A 19396-nucleotide genomic window follows, 5' to 3' on the forward strand; every position below is an offset into this window, starting at 1 on the left:
TTTGAATTACTGTGATTTAGAGTAGAAAAAAATTGAAAGCACTGAAAGTCAAATTCTCACTGACAATAAGATGTAGGTTTGAAAGTACTCTTTCCCTTTGTGAACAGGTTGAACAGCGCTGCAGTACGAGTAGCAGTGCTGATAGGAATGATGGATGTGCCTGCAAGGCAGAAGATGAAGCTGAAATAGTTTTCAGTTTGCTCTTTGCAATATGTGGTCATTAGAGATCCTCTAGTATTGTTCATAAATATTGAAGGAAGTCTTCTTGAAGTCTGATATTTGTGTTGCGTTTTTTATTTCCGAAGCAATTCTAGGAACTGTTTTGGTATAATAATATTTTAAAATAAGTGATACTGTTACATTTAGGAGTGGTATTTCCACAGAAGAGAGATAAATCACATGTTGTTCATAGTTTGGGAACAGTCTTCTAAGAGAGGAATATTCTTTTCATTGAAGGGTGCTGCATAAAGAAGTGATCACAAAACATGATGAAACATTTTTAAATATCAAGGATTTAACTTTAAACTTGATCAAACATTACAAAATCTCACAAAATACGTGTGTCAAGTCTTCATCATTTGTTCCATTTCATATAAGTAACCTGTCACAATGCTTCATAACTTTCCATAATTTGATTTTATCACTTTAAATAATCTGTGTTACCAGACAATTTAATTGATGTTTGCTGAACTTGTTTAGAATCGAAAATTCAAGTTGCCCTTTGATATAAAGAGTAAGCCTCTTGTTGACTTTTTATACCAAAATTTAATGTAATTTTAATATAAATATTTTAATATCAGTACATGTTTTGCTAGCCAGTTTCTGTGACAAAATGTGTAATTGAAAGAATGCTGTAGAATACATGTAAAGTATCAATTTTAATACAAGTTTGAGTTTCAGAACTTATGCTTCCTCCTTTGAAATGAAAATATACCTTTAAAATAATTTCTTCTATGTGTTGCAGGAAGACAACTGTAAATGTCCCTGTAAATGTGGAATAGCATTATTTTAAGGGAGAAGGAATCAGTATTTCTTCTTAATGGTTTTAGTCACATTATTTTCTTCATGATGTTTTGTCCTTTCTTTTCAAATTTAGGACTTTTTTGTTGTTGTTTTTGTTTGTTTGTGGAGGTTTTTTTACATTTCATTTCAAAAATTGCAGTCAAGCAATAGTTTGTTTTAGTAGTTACTGTTCTGAATTTGGCTTTGAGGTAATAACTTAGAGATGAAAATTTTGAGTGATCTATCCTGAGCAGTTCCTACACCCTCATCTCGAAGCATTGGCATAAAATTAAGCGCGCTGGGAAATTGAATTTTAATCAAATGTTAACAAAATTTTGAATTTCAGATTCAGAGAAGATGGCACAATATTTAGAAGAGGAGAGGCATATGAGGGAAGAAAACTTGAGGCTTCAAAGAAAATTACAGAGGGAAATGGAACGTAGGGAAGCACTGTGCAGACAACTGTCAGAGAGTGAATCCAGCTTAGAAATGGACGATGAAAGGTTTGTATCTTTTAGCCACCCAGATCTGGCATTGACTTATTTATCAATACTGCTTTTAGAATATTATAGAATAAGCATAAAAATAACCTGTATGTGAGTTTAATATAAATATCAAATTTCAACATAGTCCTGAAATATTTTCAGTAGAATTGTATCAAAGTTGTGTAGAAATTGTGTTAGTTTTAACAGTGAGGAAGAAAATATTTGTACGTTATCAAAACACTTAATCTTCATGTATATTGAAATAAATATGGCTGTGGAGTTACGAATCAGGATAATTTGATCACAGTAACTCTGTTTTGCCCCTGACTTGGTAATTGGAAGGAATTCTGTGAGGTAGAAACAATATCCTTACTTGGACCTAATTCGTCCTTTGCAGAAAGTAAAGTATCTTCAGCCAAGTACAAAGGGATACTGTGTAAAGCCTTGGAGAGAGGAAGCATTTCCAGAACTGTTGGGTTGTTCTTGATGTCCAAACCATAATATCCTTGATTTCTTTTTTTTTTCTCTATTGCAGGCTGCTTGCTTGCACTGACCTTACAGATAATCCTGACTTTTTGATGTTTTTTTACCATGCCTTTTAGTGTTTTCTCACCTCGTAGTCATATGACAGTGTTGTATCTTGAAAGAGGATTTTAAGTACGTTTTGAATAAAACATTCTCATTTCTTATCAAATGCTCCTTATTTTGTTGTATTATTTTACACTGTTTTGGATTTATAGAGGTCCTTCAGAATAAATAAAAAAATTACCCTGCGCTGTGTATTCTTCTGATACTGAGAGATTCTTGGGTCGTCAGTGTATTTGTTCTAATTTACCAGAAACAAAGTACCAGATATTTTGTGTCAAGGAGTACCCTTAAGGTTCAAAGTAGTGTGTTCATTTTAATGAAATACTATGGCAACTTGGCATATATTGAATTAGCATCCGGTGTTAAGACGTAGCGAATACTATACAAATTAAATTGTTAGAAAGACAGGATTCTGGTGTTTGAATATTTTTTTTATTAGCCTAATATTTTCTTCCAGTATTTACAATGTAATGGAAGTACAGTAAGAATCTAAATCTATGTGAATTACCAGTATTAATCTAAAATTGTAAAGTATCCTCATAATGTTTTTTGTCAAGCACTTGTAGGTAGCAGTAACCTATAAAATGCAGGAAAATTTGATTAACTATTCTGTACTTCTAAGAAATTAATTGTCAAGTTGATTTTTGTGGTACTACAAAGGCTTGACAGAATAGCTCCAAAGCAGGTATTTGCAGTGTAAGTAATACAAAGCAAAAGGAAGGATGAGTCAGGCATCAGTGGTTAGTCTTGGAAGCACTGTGTATACGAAACACTTGTGGAATTATGTGCAGTAATGATTTTAAAATGTAAATTTTTGTCAACTTACACCTTCCTAAAAATGGTGGTGTGGATCAGATATCCATTTTCTGAGTTGCATTCTGTTAGCTGATTGTACTTATTGTTTGTAGATGGGGGTAGATGAAGATGCTATACTGACTGCAAAATACACAGCTCTCCCAAAACCTCTCCCTCCTGACTAGTGATAGCTTTGTTTTTTCAATCCTCCATCCTATTCTTCCTGAGACCAGGGAGTAAACTAAGGGTGTGCTGCTGTTCCATATCACCTGATCCAAGTACTAGGATGACTTACAGAAAATTTCATTTGTGTAGAGTACAAGGTGCTGAAGTCACAAAGAAGCTGCCTTGCTGTAACACATGGACTTGTCTGCATTGCAAGTTCCTGTGTGTTGCAGAGGTAGCCCAGTCAGTTCAATTCCACCAACCTTGCCACTGGTAGCTCTTTAGAAAACTATGTTTAATTAAACCTTGATTTGTCAGTTGGTTAGTTTTGTGTTGTTCTCTATTGCAGCTACTTTTATTACCTGATCTACCCAAATTCAAACCGACTTCGATATCACTACAGTGTACTGCCTGTGCTAGGACATGTGGCTCTGACTGAATATTCTGGTTAGAAATCAGCAAGATGCAGTATCAAAACATGTTTCAAATAGTTTATGAACAGACCTCAAAGTAGTCGTTGTGAGTTCCATCAGATAGGAGTATTTTTAGTGCTGCTTCACATTACTGGTTTTTTTTCCCCCCATGTTTGGACATAAATGCAGCTCCCCAGAATTTCTGAGAACACAGTGGTAGAAGGGAGTCAAGTAACAGTCAATAGTTAGCTAATTTTGCCTGCTGCTTTGCTGTGTCCACTAAAGAAACACAGCTAAATCTAATATTATAAACCCAGGTGCACTGATTTGCAACCACATGTGCAGGAGAAGGTGAGCAGGGGAGCATCTAATCTAGACAGCGACTGAAAAATCTAGGTGGAGAGTGCATAAGCAACTCAACCTGAAAGCTGCCAGCCTAGTGCTATGAAAAAACCCCAGAATTTCTTTTGAGATAAAAACAGCAAGTGGCAAGTAGGAGCAATTGGTATTATCTTTTATCTGCTTTTATATATCACTTAATGTCTGTGAAGAAGCTTCACTGTATTCAGTGAGTAAAGAACAAATAAATATCACTAAAGTTATTACAGGTGAGGAAAAATGCCTTGCCTGAGGTTCTAATCTGTTCAGTCTATCACAGTGAAATGTGGGAGGTGTCTTGCAACACAACCTGCAAATACCTTTAGTGAGGGAAAGTCCTGGGTTGAAAATGTCTCTTTATTCCAGTGGCAAAAGGCAGGAAGAGCAAATGGTTAAATGTTGAGACCAGAGGGATTCAAGTAGGAAACTGGGCATGTTTTAAGGATATGGCTGATTGGCTGTTGGATCAAATTATTAGTACTTTAATGATTTTTTTCCCCCTTTTCATGATTTCAGATTAGTGCTGAATGTCTTTTTGGAAGATGCACTCCAGCCAGACAAGCTATTGAGTTCAATGTAGAAATGATGTATAAAGTGCAAGAATGTAGTATAGGTCAGTTTGGATGGCATGGTTTATATCTCTCACCTTAATATGTACTATTCTGATCATATGGAACTTATATGGTTTTAACTGCAAATGCCTTAGGATAAGTCCAGCTGTTTTCACTGAAAGTTAAGCCAGTATCAGCAATGACAAAAGCTCCTGTCATGACTTCCTAAAGGTGACTAGTCCTTCATTAATCTAATGTGATTCTTATGGGAATTGAAAAAAATCACAGTGAAACATTTACAACGTGGCACATTTTAAAAGGTTTGATCTAATTATTCTTTGCCTTTTTTTGTTAGATATTTTAATGAGATGTCTGCACAAGGATTAAGACCTCGCACTGTGTCCAGTCCTATCCCTTATACACCCTCACCAAGTTCTAGCAGACCTATATCACCTGGTAAATATTTAACCCAGTTTCTAAAATTATTGTATGCATCACATAGTAACGTGCCCTATTAATATATTTAGGTCAGTAGCCTTTCAAAGCTAGTTTGGAGAAAAAATCCTGCATCATAAATGCAAGAATAGTTTTGCCTTAGGGGTCTCCTAGTGCAACATGTTTTGGGATGGTGAACAGATATTATATATTTTGGATTTGTGAACGGATGTTAAAGACCAGTGTAGCTGTCACACTTGAACTTTTATTTCTTTTTTGCTCTCATTTTCTCTCTTGCTGTCTTTTTTTTTCCTCCCTCCCCCCACCAAGTTGCCCAACAGGACACATAATTCAAACGGATTTCTAGGGTTTGATGATGAACTAGCAATGAGACTGCTGTTGTGTTCTGAATCAAAACTTCTTAGAGAAGTCTTGTCTTGAACGTGTTGGGGAAAAGTCAGTTTTCATTTCTCTTTAGTAGAGAAATGGCTTTTGTACTTCTGCTATTTTCTATTATTAAACAATAACTACAAAATTAAGAATTCTTGTCTCAGGTGCTTTTTATAATAGAGGCAAACAAACGTTTTCTGGGTTTCTAATTACTGAATGTAAGTCAAAGGAAATGTATTTGTGTTACTAACACATTTATTGACTGAAATTTAAAAATCCCTTAAAATTGCACTTGGGCATTCATTAGATGTTGTTGGCTGTGAATGTTATATGGCAGTCACAAACTCACTTCTACATAATGAAGTGAATCCTCTGTGCCCTGCTTTCCCAGGTTCACCTTTAGAACCTGCTGGACAGGGTCCCACACTGCAGGCGAGATGTGCTCTGTATTGACACATTCTGCAAGATAGGAATGAGACATTTTATTACACAGGTCTGCTAGAACATATAAAATGTCTTCAAATTGTTTTAATTTTCAAGGTTAGCTTTAGTTTTTCAAAGGATTCTCAATGGTTTTCATCCAGGTGTTGTAAAAGGAGCGAGTGTGTGTGAAAACTGGCTGTGGCCATAAGCTGTGCTTCGGTGTTAGAGATGAGCATTATGATTACGAGTTTTTGGGAGAATTTTGCTCTGCTGCAATGAGCCAAATCACTTGACTTTAAATGTTTTGCAATATATGTTACCAAGAAAGTGGCTTATCCATTTCCTGTAAGTGGGTGTACAGAAATGCAGTCTTGCCAACAGCTTCTCTGGGATGACCACTGCGGGCGTTTGTGGTTATCCACATGCAGGCTGCATAATAATGCAGAGTTCTTCTACTGCACACTGTGTCTGCAGGCCACACAGTGGTTAAAATTACAGCTGTGTGGGGGACAGATTAACTGGGAACTGACAGGCTTGCACCTTTGATTACTTAGCAATGCACCCTGTTTAGATGCTGGTGTGTCAGTGCAGGAGTACTCCGTTCCTACACTGGGACCGAAGCATATTCCTTGTTCCCTGTGGACTTCCCATCAGTAGTTGATACAAGAGTGCAATGTTCTAGTGGGAATTACATCCCACAGACAGGGGATGCTGAAACACAGTCTGAATCAGAGTTGAAAATAGCACAGCTGAAGTGGTAGTTTCTAACAGAGTTCACAAGTTTGGAAATTTTGGTAAATGTAAATGTTCCAGGCCAGCAGTTCTGCACAGGCAGCTGCATTACTCTCCTTTGCATCTGATAAATTAATATCCACAGCTGGGAAGTTTCAGACTTCAGAAAAATAGAAGCAGCAATTTGATAGAGAACTAATGAGATCAATAGGGAATTTCGTAGAGCTGTCTGGGATATATGAATGCAGTAATGGATGAAAACAAGTAGTTTTTGAGAGTACTTTGTATCCAAAGTAGCACAGGAAGATAATATCAAAAGCATCAGTACAGAATAATACAACAGTTGTATTTTGCATCAAGTAACTGTGTGACTTGGCATGTTTCATTTGGGAAATGGTGTGCCCAAATGTGTGGAAACAATTTGTAACTGGTTAGAAATGCTATAATTTCATATGGATAACTGGTCAGGTTTAATGGTCAGATTCTGGCTCCTGATTCCCAGAGCCTTTTGTGCTTGGGATGCTACTTTTGAGGACTCTTTGAAGCTGAGATACTGCTGAGATTTCTAGCACAGTGCATGGAACTTTGAAGACAGTGTAATTATTGCTACTCCTGGGCAGCTGGGGATTAGCTGGTCTAATTACCAGTTAGTCTTTAGTGAAGATAAACTGGTTTAGGCTTTGTAGCTGGGATAGATAGAGATTTTGGGCTGCGGAGATGAGCTGCCTGTTTTCACATCTTTGTCTGCTGTGTAGACTTGAGTTTGTAAAGCTTGTGGAGGTGGATTATCCCAAAGCAGTTCAAAATTGTTATGTTACAAAGGTTGACTTGAAGCATATATTTTGCCTTTTATTTCTAAAAATATTGCCTTTTCTTCTAAAAATTTGCCTCTGACTCGCAACACATTGTCACCTCCCTGAATATTGTTTCTGTCCTTGTGCTTACAAAAACACTTAAATATAGCATAAATGCTCTACAGGCAATTAGATTGTGTAGTCAAAGCAGATTAATTTCATTGTTACTCTGTAGTGGCAGTTATTCCATTGGAGTCACTCATAATTTGCACCAAACGTACATTGGGGATGTAACAGAATCAAACAGAATTAAAGGAAGCAAGAGGATTGTTTGCTTATATGACTTTATTAGTGATCTCAGGCTTGTTCTGTTTCCTCCCCAAGATCTTGTCTCATCTGTTGTAGGGACAAACAGACACCTGCAGTCAGGGATGGTGCTGGGTGTTGGTCCATGCTGTAGCTGCTGTGGCACTGTTCTCAAGTGTGAGAACTGTTAAATCCAGTGCTGTGTTATAAAAGTTTGAGACCTTCAGAAATTTTTATTGGTCATTATTCTCCAAAGCAGTTGCTTGTGTCTAATAGTAAACAACTCAGAAAAGTCCTGTCTCCTACCTTAGTGATAGTTTTGTCAGAAAGCAGAAGCAAGCTAAAGGTTTTGGAAAATGTGCTCTCTTGATAAATACTCAAACTGTTCAGAACACTTCAAGGTCTGAACTTGAAGCATTTAGCAGTTGCTGTTTCTGTTTACCTTGGTTAGCTATACAAGTACTGTGCATTTTTATAACTTGAGTTCTTACAGAAAGGAAATACTTAGCTGAAAGAATTAGATATTTACACTTCTGAATATTAGGCTTTCTTTAATGTGGATAAAATTAGTTATAATTTTAAATGTTAGTTGTTAGCCTAATCCAAGCTAGTAACATTTCCCAGGATGTTATTCAGGGAGCCATCTCCTCTGTGGAGAAATGGAATGCTGGATGGAAATAATTGTGAACTAAGCTACTAGGGGAGCCTTACACCATTTATCTTAAGTGAAAAGTTATGTTTAACATTGTGTAATTTATGTTTGAATCATATGGTAGTATGCTACAGGAAAAGAAAATCATTTCACATCACACTTTTCAGTATGATCAATAAATCTTAGATGTCTAATCTGCAGGAGTTACCAGTTCTTAACCTATCATTGATTCAGAACCAAAAAATTTTAAAAACCCCCTCAGACTTTAGTTTTTAATATGAAACAAGAATGTTGATGTTACCTTGTTTTAACAATTTTAGGTCTGTCATATGCAAGTCACACAGTTGGTTTCACACCACCAACTTCACTGACTAGAGCTGGAATGTCTTACTACAATTCCCCAGGCCTTCATTTGCAACATATGGGACCATCCCATGGTATTACAGTAAGTATTTAAAATAGTAAATACTTATTACAATATAGTTTGCTTTTTAAAAGTTATGATTGCTTGTCCTTAAGCTTTTTTACGAAATATTTGTGTAAATGTTTGTTTTTGTCTCCTTACTCCGAGATATCTATTGCTGCTTTCTTCAACCCTGATTTTCCTCTTCACCCCTCAGAAACTGATTCTTTTTGGAGAACCTTATTTTCTGCAAAAGAATAGGATGTATTATCATCTTAAGGACAGTAATAGGTATCATCTTATGGATCAGCAGGCAGGGTGTGAAAAGTGATGTTCTAAGCTACTAAGCCTATCCCAGGAAGTAAAAACATTGCTTTCATTTTTCTCCTAGTCTCCACCATCTGACGGATGAGTCATCTGAGGTTGCTTCAAGCTCAGGTTTTCTTCAGGATGACACACAATGCTACCATCATGTCACTGTAACAGGCAGTTAACTCTTATTTTCTATTCTCATTGGCAAAGAAGAAAGTTAATATAAACATTTGCTAGGGCAATTTCTCATATCTTTCAACTGAATTTATTTCCTTTTTACCTGCGATGTTTGGTGCATTTCTGCTTCATCATGTTTCTTCTAAATATTTGTGGAGTTTAATGAGCAAAAACAGAGCCTAAATATTAACCATTTGGCAAAAGACCTTACAGTTGTTGTGTCAAGACCAATTTGATTTTTCTCAGCAGGTATGGTAGTATGTAAATATCGTTCAAGGTTTTTGCTTATACTTGTCATTCTCACATGTGAAAACTTATTTCAATAGAATTTTTAGTACAATGCTGAAATACAGCTGCTTCTGCCATGGTTTAGGTGGGTGTGCAAAGGTAATTGTTACAATTTCCTTGAGCAAAGGGGGGTGGAGATGCTACAATGGTGGGTAGAACAGGAAGGAAGCAGGAAGGTAGAATCCTGGTCCAGGTTCAGCCCGTGGCTGTGTGTCACATGAGTTAGTCATGTTTCTGGGAAACCTGGAAACTAATTTTATAAATAAGTTTTTCAAGAAACTTGTTCTGTTCAACGTCTATAAAAATACTGCTCTTTCTGAAATGTGAATGAATTGAGTCACTATGAAAAAGATCATCTTCAGGACAAAACACTAATTGTTCTGAGAAAGGTGGTGATAAGTAGCTCTTGGCTTTGTCTCAGTACTGATGCCAGGTCCCTTCATATTATTAGATGTATGCAAATGCAATAAATGATATTAAGTGTTTCAGAGACAACAATCAGTTGTCAAGAGTCCCTTGGCTTTTGCATAGAACATTAAACTATTGTACATAGTTGTGCAGAAAAATAGATACAATATACTTATTTGACTAAATTGCAGTTTGATTCTTGACTCTTCATTTTTGATCTCCGTTACAGAATAAATTTGACTTTACCTGTAGTACATTTGGTATAGAAGTGTAATCATGCTTCTCCCCAGAGCTGATCACCTGTGATTGATTATTAATTGTGGGTGGGTGGTTTGTCATGCCATGAGGTTCTTGATTAATGCTAACTGGATTGGTAAGTAATTAGCATTTTTGTTTCAAAAGTGCAGAAGTTAGTTTTCTGCAATGTAATTTATATTTTTACATTGCTAACATTTAAAGATGATCACTCTCCTCCTCCCACCCCCCCCGGTTTGTAAAGATAAAGTGGGATTTAAATATTTGTGTTTAAATGTGCAAATTGTTGAAAATCTGTGGTTTCTGTTCAGGGGGTCTCTCTAACAACTGCTTCACTCATGCAGCTCAAAAGGTTGTAATCTGTTTTGTTTTCCAAAGAACAACTTGTTTTATGCTGTGGTCTTACTCCAGTGTGTGGGCTTAAGAATCTTTCAGAGAGCTAGAGATTCTGGGCAGACTCTCTGATATTCAAAACATTTCCACCCACACTCAGGTACCACATAGTTGTACCTCATATGCCAGCAGCATGAAGTCAAAGGTTCATCAGCACCCACTGGTTGGGCAGGCACAGCTGGGAGGTGCTGTGCCTGCAGCATCTCTCATTTCTTTTTAGGTCGCTGGTCATGATGGGTAAACATATCTTCAGGACATGACATGTCTTGTGTTCATTTCCTGCAAGCTAACAGGAAGGAATGCATGGTCTGTTTGATGTCAAGAGTACTTCCCCTTCCCTTTGCTACTCCATTTCAGAGTAACGTTTATTTTATGTAAAAGTTGTATTGTGACTCTTGCAATGTTTTGAAATTTATTCTTCCCACATAATTGTTCTGATTTTTTTTTTTCCTTTGCCAAGATTAGAGGACTTGCACCCGACGTTGTTCAGGAGTGTTGTTAAACATGATTTCAATATTTGTTCTGCAGAGGCCTTCACCACGAAGAAGTAACAGCCCCGACAAATTTAAACGTCCCACTCCTCCTCCTTCTCCAAACACGCAGACCCCAGTGCAGCCTCCTCCGCCACCACCTCCACCACCTGTGCAACCTTCGGTCCCGCCCGCAGCGTCGCAGGCAGCCAATTTTCAACATTCAGTGCATCCCTCCTCTCAGCCTTAGTGCATGTGCTCAGCAGTCTGTATGTCAGAAGTGGACTCATAACACGGAGCAGTTTACTAAAAGCCAAAGGCTTAACTTGGCATATTTGGATTTGACTTATTTGCACTGAGGTTATATAGGCTTCACTGTTAATTGTGTTGTAAACGTTTGTATAAAATGCAGCCAGTGTTGTGGGTCTACAACACTAACTTAACAAAGTTTTCCATCAGTGTTTACTTGAACTACATGTATGTCCATTCTCTGGCTGGAACATTTGCTACTCTGTTTGGTAATACGGCATTACGTCGTTTTGCTTGGCTCCAAAGCTTCATTTTCCTGGCTTTTAGGTTTGTAAAATTAAAGGGATACCTTTTTATATTTTTTCATGACAATTTGCAGAAAATGAAAGGCATGATGGGCTACATGATAAATTCTGAACTATTACAGTGTTTACCAAGCTTATGGAAAATCAGCACTATGTTTCAGTCATTTAAGATAACAGCTTCTAGTGCAAAAGTGAGTCAGAAACCCTAATCAGTGCCCAAGACACAAACTCTATTGTGTTACGTAGCAAATAAGCCTAATTCAGCACACAGGACACATCCATATTTCTCCTGTTTAAAAGCACCTCAAACGTATGGTACAGTCAGAATTTTACACTGAGGGAACTGGCTTGTTGGAGTCTGTGGAATGTACAATTCGTGGACCTTAAGATTTGATGATGTCACTTGACATCTACATTAACCTGTAAGCTGCCCATACTGTGTGAGCTGTCACAATGACCTCGGTAAGTGTGGTCCTGCCCACAGGTTACTGATTGCTGATTCAAGTGTGCTCTTTGATTTTTTTTTTTTTTTTTTTTTGCTGCAGAAGGCAATGTGATTGTAGAGAACAACTGATGATAATTTCTTTCTTGTTAAAATATATTAATTGTGATTCCCCCGAAGCAAAGTTCCAACAGGTATTCTAAATGTTCAAAAGTCTGTTAGAAATAAGATGAGCATAGAGGAATTTATTGGCATAACAGCCAAAACTTTGTATTGCTTGGTAGAAACAGAGTACAAGAAAGTAGCACAACATGGCACTAATGAATGCTTATTTAGCAGCCTAAGCCGGTACAATGTATAAAGAAATGTATTCTGAATACATTCTTTCCATTCATTTAGCACAAATAAATTGGTTTCACTTTGCAGTGGAACAAAGTGTCACTTCTTGATATTGACATCTTACTCGGTTACATTTTCCCTGAGGTTCCTGTTGAGTACTGAGGTTTATATATTATTGATAATTTTAAGTGGTTTACCTCATATATATGGATATGTGGGCCATGGAAAATGACAAGAGAATGTTTATTTTATGAGAATATGTATCTGGCTGTAATCAGAGCAGAACATGAGTAATTTATCTTTTGTTTACAAAAGTTTGTTTGACATGCCTAATGCTTTATTAAGGACATTTTTGAGAAGGAAGTACAGCATTCTGGTAGTATACTAACACTTGTACATATATTGTCATGTTTGCCGCTCACCTATTCAGTCAGGATTGCAAACTGAAAATCCTTATAAAATTAGTGCATTAAATCAAAGTAGTAAGTTAAAATAATGTTGTAAAAATGTTCTGCTTAAGACAAAACTAGGATTTCTTCACTGTAGCTATGTAGTTTCAGCTCTGAGAGAATTTAGAGAAATGCATATATAGTCTATTACACTTCTTAAACCAATATGGGATCAAGTGCATTATCAAATTACAGTAATTACGGTAGTGATTCCGCAGTCAAGTGATTCTCAAGATTGTGGCAGACCTAAAATTTGACCAAGTGCTTCCATCTGAAAATAATTGACCATAGCAGATGCTCACCTTTCCATAGAGGAAACTCAGCTGTGAGCAGTCTAATTAAACAGAGCTCCTGAATCAGTGGTAGGATTGCATGTGAGAAGGTGATAGGCAGTCCGAGGTGGGACGAAGGTCAAGGTAGGATCGGTTTAGTTTGGCGCTTGTCCTTTTGTAAACATAAGACGAATAAAAAAAAAAACCCAGGTTTTTTTAAGTAGGATTCCAGCTCAAGTATCACACTATTTGAAATGTGCCCTCCTTTCTGAAGTGCTTTGAGATTCTTGGATCTATGGCTCTACGGAGTGCAAGCCCATGGTGATGGTAGTACAAATGTGGGCGGGAGGGGAAGAGCCTTTGACGGTGTTTTAAGATCTCAAAATGGAAAATTGCCTAAAATAATTTATGTTTGAAGCATATTCCAAAACTGAATTTGCATAACCCAAGTTCAGCTGCTGTTATAAAGTGTCTTAGTGAACTTTCCTTACTATTCCAGTGGGACTGTTACCGGAAGAAAGTAAAGAACTGACAAATGTGTACTGAATCTTGGAAGTGTAACAAGGCACTTAATTGGCCTTATTGAACTAAGAACGTTGAACAAACATTTGCTTGCAATCAGAAGTGTTAAACTCTATTTGTAGACTTTTTGAATAAGATGAGAAATTGTGCACAACCATCTCCTAATAAATGTAAATGGATTTTCAGTTTCCCTTGTGAATTATAGTCATGAATTATGATTCCACAACTGTGATTTTATTGGATCTCGTATAGACTGGAGAAACTCACTTGACAGTGAGGTCCAGCTTACTCTGAGGGCTTGAGTGCTTGGTTTATCTCAGAAGCACCTGGGTGGGTCTCTGCTGTCCTTTTCCTCAGTGGCATGCTGCATCCTCACTAGTTGTGTAAGGCCACAGAAGCAATTTTAGCTGTGATGAGCATTTTGTGAGCCTACCCCTTTACAGCTCAAGATTAAAAAAATAAAATCTACCTTTTAGCTGGTTTAGCAGTGCTTTCCTCTCTGACAATCAAGCAGCTTTCTTTTTATATTTTCTCTCAAGGGATCTGGCTTGCACACTGGAATGCAGCTGATACTCTGTAGAGTGTTAAGAGTGTGTTTTATCCGCAGTTTGTTCCAGAGAAGTTCTTTGGAAGAAGAGGTGGGACTGTTCGCAGATAGTTTTCCAGCTAAAAGCCAGATAAGACTGTTTTAATTACATGTACTCTTCTGAGAGCATATTCCTGAGGGCAGAAAGTACTATCAGAGTTTTTCCAGAAGCTGTCAGTGCTTTTCTACTGGCAATCACTGTATTGGAGCTGAACAGAATAGGATTCCTTTCCTGTAAAAATGTTTACATTTAGGAATCCAGCTGCCTGGGTGGAATCCCTGTGCACTTCAGCTGAATGCACAGCAGTCTTGAATGCAGCGAAAACGAGAAAGCTTCCTGGGATCTGTGCAACTTGCACTGCTGCCAGGAGACCATATAGACTGTGGATATTTTGTTAAAAAAATGGAAGCTGATCATGGAGACAAATAAAAGAGCCTTGGGTAGTTGTCAGTCAAAGGAACACAGTCCTCTCATCCTCAGTATTGATTATTGCTTGCCAAGAGGATGCATCCAGGGACCTTGTTTAAGTTTTGTAGTGCTTTTTCTAATCCTCATGCTTAGTTTTACAAGCAGTACGAGTTCTAATACTGTTCAACTCTTTTGATGTTTCCTCTTTGTTTCAGTCATGGCAGTCCATTTCTTTTTGATCATTGGGAGTCTACAGAGCATGGACTATGCAGAGCATATTTCTCCAGTTCAAGCCATCTCATAAGAAACCAGAAGGTTTATGGGTGTAAGCTATAAAATTATAATACATGCATATGTTACAGCAACCTCCTTGAGGGGAAAGATCTCTCCTCCTGAAGAGAGAGCAAACAGAGCCCCTAATTACCAAATGGACTGTATGCATAGAGACAATCTGGTTTCCTCAGTTCCCTGAGGAGCTGAATTCCTCTTTCAGCCCTTTTTTGGATTCAGATTAAAATTTTTAATATTTTAACTTTTTTTTTTAATTTCCACATCTCACTGTAATAAATACTCAGGATATCTTCATGTTCCTTTTGGGTAATAACCATTAGTCCCAGTACAAACAGAAGTTGAGTCATTGCCACTTTGTAGACAGGAGGAAGTCACTGAGTTTGCCAGACTGTGGCCTTTACAATGCAGTCATAGTTAAAGAGGAGTGTGTGCTCATATAGTGATTTACATTTTTTTTAAGCAGCTGGTGCTGGTTTTGGATTAGAGGTGTGTCCTGGGGAGGAGATAAACTCTGGAGTTTGGTGCTGCATTCCAGGCAGCTTCTACTTTAGGGAGAACAGTGCTTGTTCCTACTCAACTAGTTGGGCTCCAAAGAAAAGTACTACCTCATCTTTAGGTTGGGATGATGTGGCTGCAGAGTCAGGAGAAATGTGTTAGGTTTTGTTCTGCATGTGTTACCTGGATAGGAGTCTTTCCTCACTGGAAAGGGGCTCTGGAGGTTATAAAATTTTTGTAGAGAAGTGAGGAGTTAGGACAGATGGTTGAGGGTTGAGTTTGAGAAAACTGTGTGTCCCTGTAGTAAACTGCTGCTCAGAGTACTCTTTGTCTAGGCCTGTACTAAAACTACATTTGTGTGTGTGTGTGTGCGTGATTTCCTTTGAAAAAATGCTGTGTTGCTGTTCTTTAAGTTTATGGCATTGCTATCTAATTTAAAAAAAAACCCACCAACGATAACAAAAAACCAACAAAAGGCAATTCCCCTTTCCACAGAAATATTGGAAGTAGTCTTCTATGTGCAAAGGTGGGTTTTCTCATGATATAACTCAATGCTGCATCTATGAACAGAGATGTTTTATTCTAGTGGTAAAACCTAAGCTGTCCGAGGCACTTTAGTTTGTGATTGCTGACTTTTGTTTTGGCAGGTGTTTCAGATGAAATCTAAGCCTCCTGTGGAGGAAGAAAAAAATCACCTGACAGCTGTAGACTGTTCCTTTCCTGCAGAAATACAGCAATTTCCTCAAATGCAAGTAAAAGTGGAACAAGCATCCTTGAGCTTTTCTGAAGCTTATATTTAATTTCAGTACCTTGGTACCTTGCTCTTGTATATTTAGAGAACCAGTGAAGCCTCATTATAGGTTGACTGGGTGTCTAGCTGGTAATTCCTATGTTTTTTCTGATCCTAGTGAAGGAAGCCTGTTCCAATTTGGATCAAACAATGGCCAAAGTTCAGATTTGTTGAGCATGAATCCAAGTGATGACTTTAAGAGCATTACACTGTGTTGGTGTGCATCGGAGCTTATTGTAAGAACCTCAGATACAAAGAAGTTTGTTTGTTTTTTTTTAGCAGGTTACATTTTATTCCTGTGTTAGCTGTATTATTGCTTTTTTGTATATCTCAAGGTGTTTACATATATTTGTAATTGTTATGATGTGTCTGTAATCAAGCTCATCTGTGCCTTCATGCAGACTTCCAATAAACACTTGATTCTTTTGTATTTACTTGTATGGAAGAGTACCGGGTGGATGTGTATTTCCTTCTCTCTGTCAGCCTGTCATCACTGGGAAAAGGAGGAAGAAAAATGAGAACTAGGAGTCACAGAAAGATACTTGCTTATCTTTGTTTTTGCTGTCTTTGATTCTAGTTGGGCCATTTCTAATGTTTTCACTTAAATGTCTGAGTGTGGAACCTGGGGATTAACCTATTTGCATAATAAAGTTTGCATAGGAGGTGCTCCTCACTTTGGATTAAGTGAGTATTCAAAGTACAATGCATGCTTGACTCCATCAGTTTTCTGTCTTAGAAGAGCTGTTTCTGTGGGGAAATTCCAGAGTACCTCTCTGAATTAAACATGTCTGTTTAACCTTTTACAGCTGCCTTCCACTGAGATTTCAGGCTTTTTTTGCCACAGCAAGAACTGCAGCATCTTTTGGTCTTAGTAGGCCCACGTATCTTGAGGGTTCTTTTCCTGGGGGATGTGGAGTGGGGTAGGAAAAGAACAGAGTTTCATCTTTTTTCCAGTTTTTCTAAGCTCATAGGATCAGAGATGTGTATTTGTGCAAAGTTATAGAAAAACATCCTACGTCTTTTGAGTCAGAAGCAGTACATGGCAGTACAGCTACTTTTCTGATCTGATACTAGGTGTAAGATGAAGAGAAAGCAAAAAATATTTCCTTGCCTATGCTAAGGGGTGTGCTGTATATTTTGTAGCTCAGAAAAGTGTGCTTTTGCTATTCTTTTGTAGTAAGGTCATGGTATCTGGTGGTCTACTTCAGCTTGATTGTCTTGTCATCAAACCTTATTGTTCAGTTCAATCAAGTTCTACGATTGATGGATTCAGTAATTTCCTAATGGAGATCTGTCTTAAGAATACACCATAATTCCTACTGTTTTGACATATTTTCTCACTGAAACTTTAACCAGTTATTGTATTTAATAATTTTAAAGCATGAACCAGTTTTAAACTTCAGATTGTATGCATTTGTGTAAATTCTGTGTGTACTTCATTGTGCCATCCCTTGTGATGTCTCTTTTGTCACTTTTTTATTGTGTGCATTCATTCATCAGCACAGAGCTTACCTGTGTGGCTCAGTAGCTTTTCTAAGTATTATTTGCTCTATCTGGGTGTTTTGCCAAGTTTCTGGGCTTAGATTTGAAAGTCTCAGTAGCACTTATGCTTATCCTGTATTCCGTGTCTGGAGTCTTGCTAAACTTGCTGATTGAATCTGCTTGTGTCTGTCTTCTTGTTCAGGTGTCACTCTGCCAGCTACCTCTGCTACAGCCTGCTCTGCTCTAGTCAGCCCAGGCCCCTGTGTGCAGTGGGAATTGTGCTCTTCCATTTTGACCTGTAAAATCTTTGTATTCTGTTGGCTGCACGTTCCTGGGCACCAGGCCATGGGTGTATTTCAATGAATGCTAACCCAGCTGATCCGTGTACCTCTCTCTGTCCCTAGAACACAGGCAGCATTTCTTAAATTGCCTTTATCCTCCTCTCTCCCCTGCTACAAGTGCTGAGCAGGCAGTTGTTCTGCCTGCCTCTGACTGCCAGAGCCAGTGGGTCTGTGAACTGGGTGAATGAGCTGTGTTGGTGCTGTCTGTCTTCATGCGTGTCCTTTGTTTTCTTTCTGACATTTGTCTGAACAGAAATGAGTCACTTGAATACTTTCAGAAGAGCAGATGAAAAGGGAAAGATGTGATTGGCTTATGTTTAGGTTGCCTTGTCCAGGTGATCTCCCCTTTAGATGGTTCTTTTGTATTTCTTCCAGTGCTTGTACCCCTTTATGAAGAAAAGCAAGTTCCCAGCATTGCAGGAGTTAACTTAGAAATCCTGGTAAACTGCTGAGAGTGGGAGAAAGAATGATGCATTGCAAAGCAAGCAATTTTAATAAGCCTAATCCTTCCTGTATGTAAAGATGCTGGCTTGGATATCAGTGTGTTTCACATGCTTTTGAGGCCATTCCATACTTTTTGAAGTACACAGTATATCCATCCTTCAGCCCAGAAGCAAGAGGCAACTGAAGTCAGTCCTGCATTTCCCAAATGGAGACTGAAGGTACGTATAGAGACCATTAGTTCACTTGAACACAGCAAACAGTAAGTACAAGAACTGGGGAGACTGAGATGGGAACCTTGAGCCTCAGGGCTCTTAGTGAAAGCCAGCTGTGTGGCTTTTCTCTGCTCCTGCTTGGAAAAGGCTCTGCTTGCTAACCAGTGAACAGTGGGTGATGCCTGCTGTGTCCTTTGGGTGATATGGAGTAAACATTAAAATATTCACAATGAAGGGAAAAAACTGAAGATAGACATGGCTTGTGTTTGCAGAATGGAACAAGATTAGTTCCAAATCCTGTATATTAGTGAAAATGCTGTACAGGATGTTCCCATACTTTTTTACTCTTAAGCCTTGAACAAACTCCAGCATGTGAATTTAATGAAACCAGAGCAGTGATGTGTGGGAGTCTCAAGTATCTGTAGTGTGACCATGTCCATTCTTCCTAGTGAGGAGGGGAAATGTGATGTCTAGTGGGACTTATTTAAACTTCACAGCATGAATACTTTTCTTTGCCATACTGGAGATGAGTTGGAGAAATTACAGGACCCTCATTTAACATCTCTGTTCAAGGGTCACAGTGTGGTAGAGAGCACTTCCGTAGCTTCAGATCACCTTTATAATATATTGTAGGGAGTTTTGTTTTTCCCAGTCACAGTATGGAATGCATTTTTGGGGCTGAACTTCAGAAGTATGCACTCCTACCTCCTCTCTCCCTCAGTCCCTGCAGTCACACTCTGGATTTTCTCCTGTCACTGAAGGCCCCCTTGTTCTGGTGTGAAAAAGCAGTGTTGTGAGCTGGGCTCTTGCCATTCTGGATCTGAGAGCTTTTTGACAGTGCTGCATGAAACAGGCTGTAATTTCGTAGTGAATCTTAACACTGTCTTGGCTGTCAACAGCAAAAAATAAATGGAGAAGAGGTCAAAAATGAGTGCTTTTATCTTTCTGCCTCA

The 19396-nt window shown here is 38.1% G+C and overlaps 1 protein-coding gene across 1 annotated transcript in view; it reads left to right on the plus strand.

Moving 5' to 3' along the window:
* The window catches only part of CCDC6 (coiled-coil domain containing 6), a 51158-nt gene extending 34754 nt beyond the window's left edge, over window positions 1-16404 (plus strand). The window contains exons 6-9 of the mRNA XM_017826126.1: window positions 1349-1505; window positions 4733-4833; window positions 8430-8554; window positions 10874-16404. Coding sequence (XP_017681615.1) covers window positions 1349-1505; window positions 4733-4833; window positions 8430-8554; window positions 10874-11065 — 575 coding nt within the window. The 3' untranslated portion in view covers window positions 11066-16404. The remainder of the gene's footprint in view (window positions 1-1348; window positions 1506-4732; window positions 4834-8429; window positions 8555-10873) is intronic.
* Window positions 16405-19396: the final 2992 nt, after the last annotated feature.

The sequence above is a fragment of the Lepidothrix coronata genome, unplaced genomic scaffold, assembly GCF_001604755.1.
Source record: "Lepidothrix coronata isolate B3197 unplaced genomic scaffold, Lepidothrix_coronata-1.0 Scaffold124, whole genome shotgun sequence".
Classification (NCBI taxonomy): domain Eukaryota; kingdom Metazoa; phylum Chordata; class Aves; order Passeriformes; family Pipridae; genus Lepidothrix; species Lepidothrix coronata.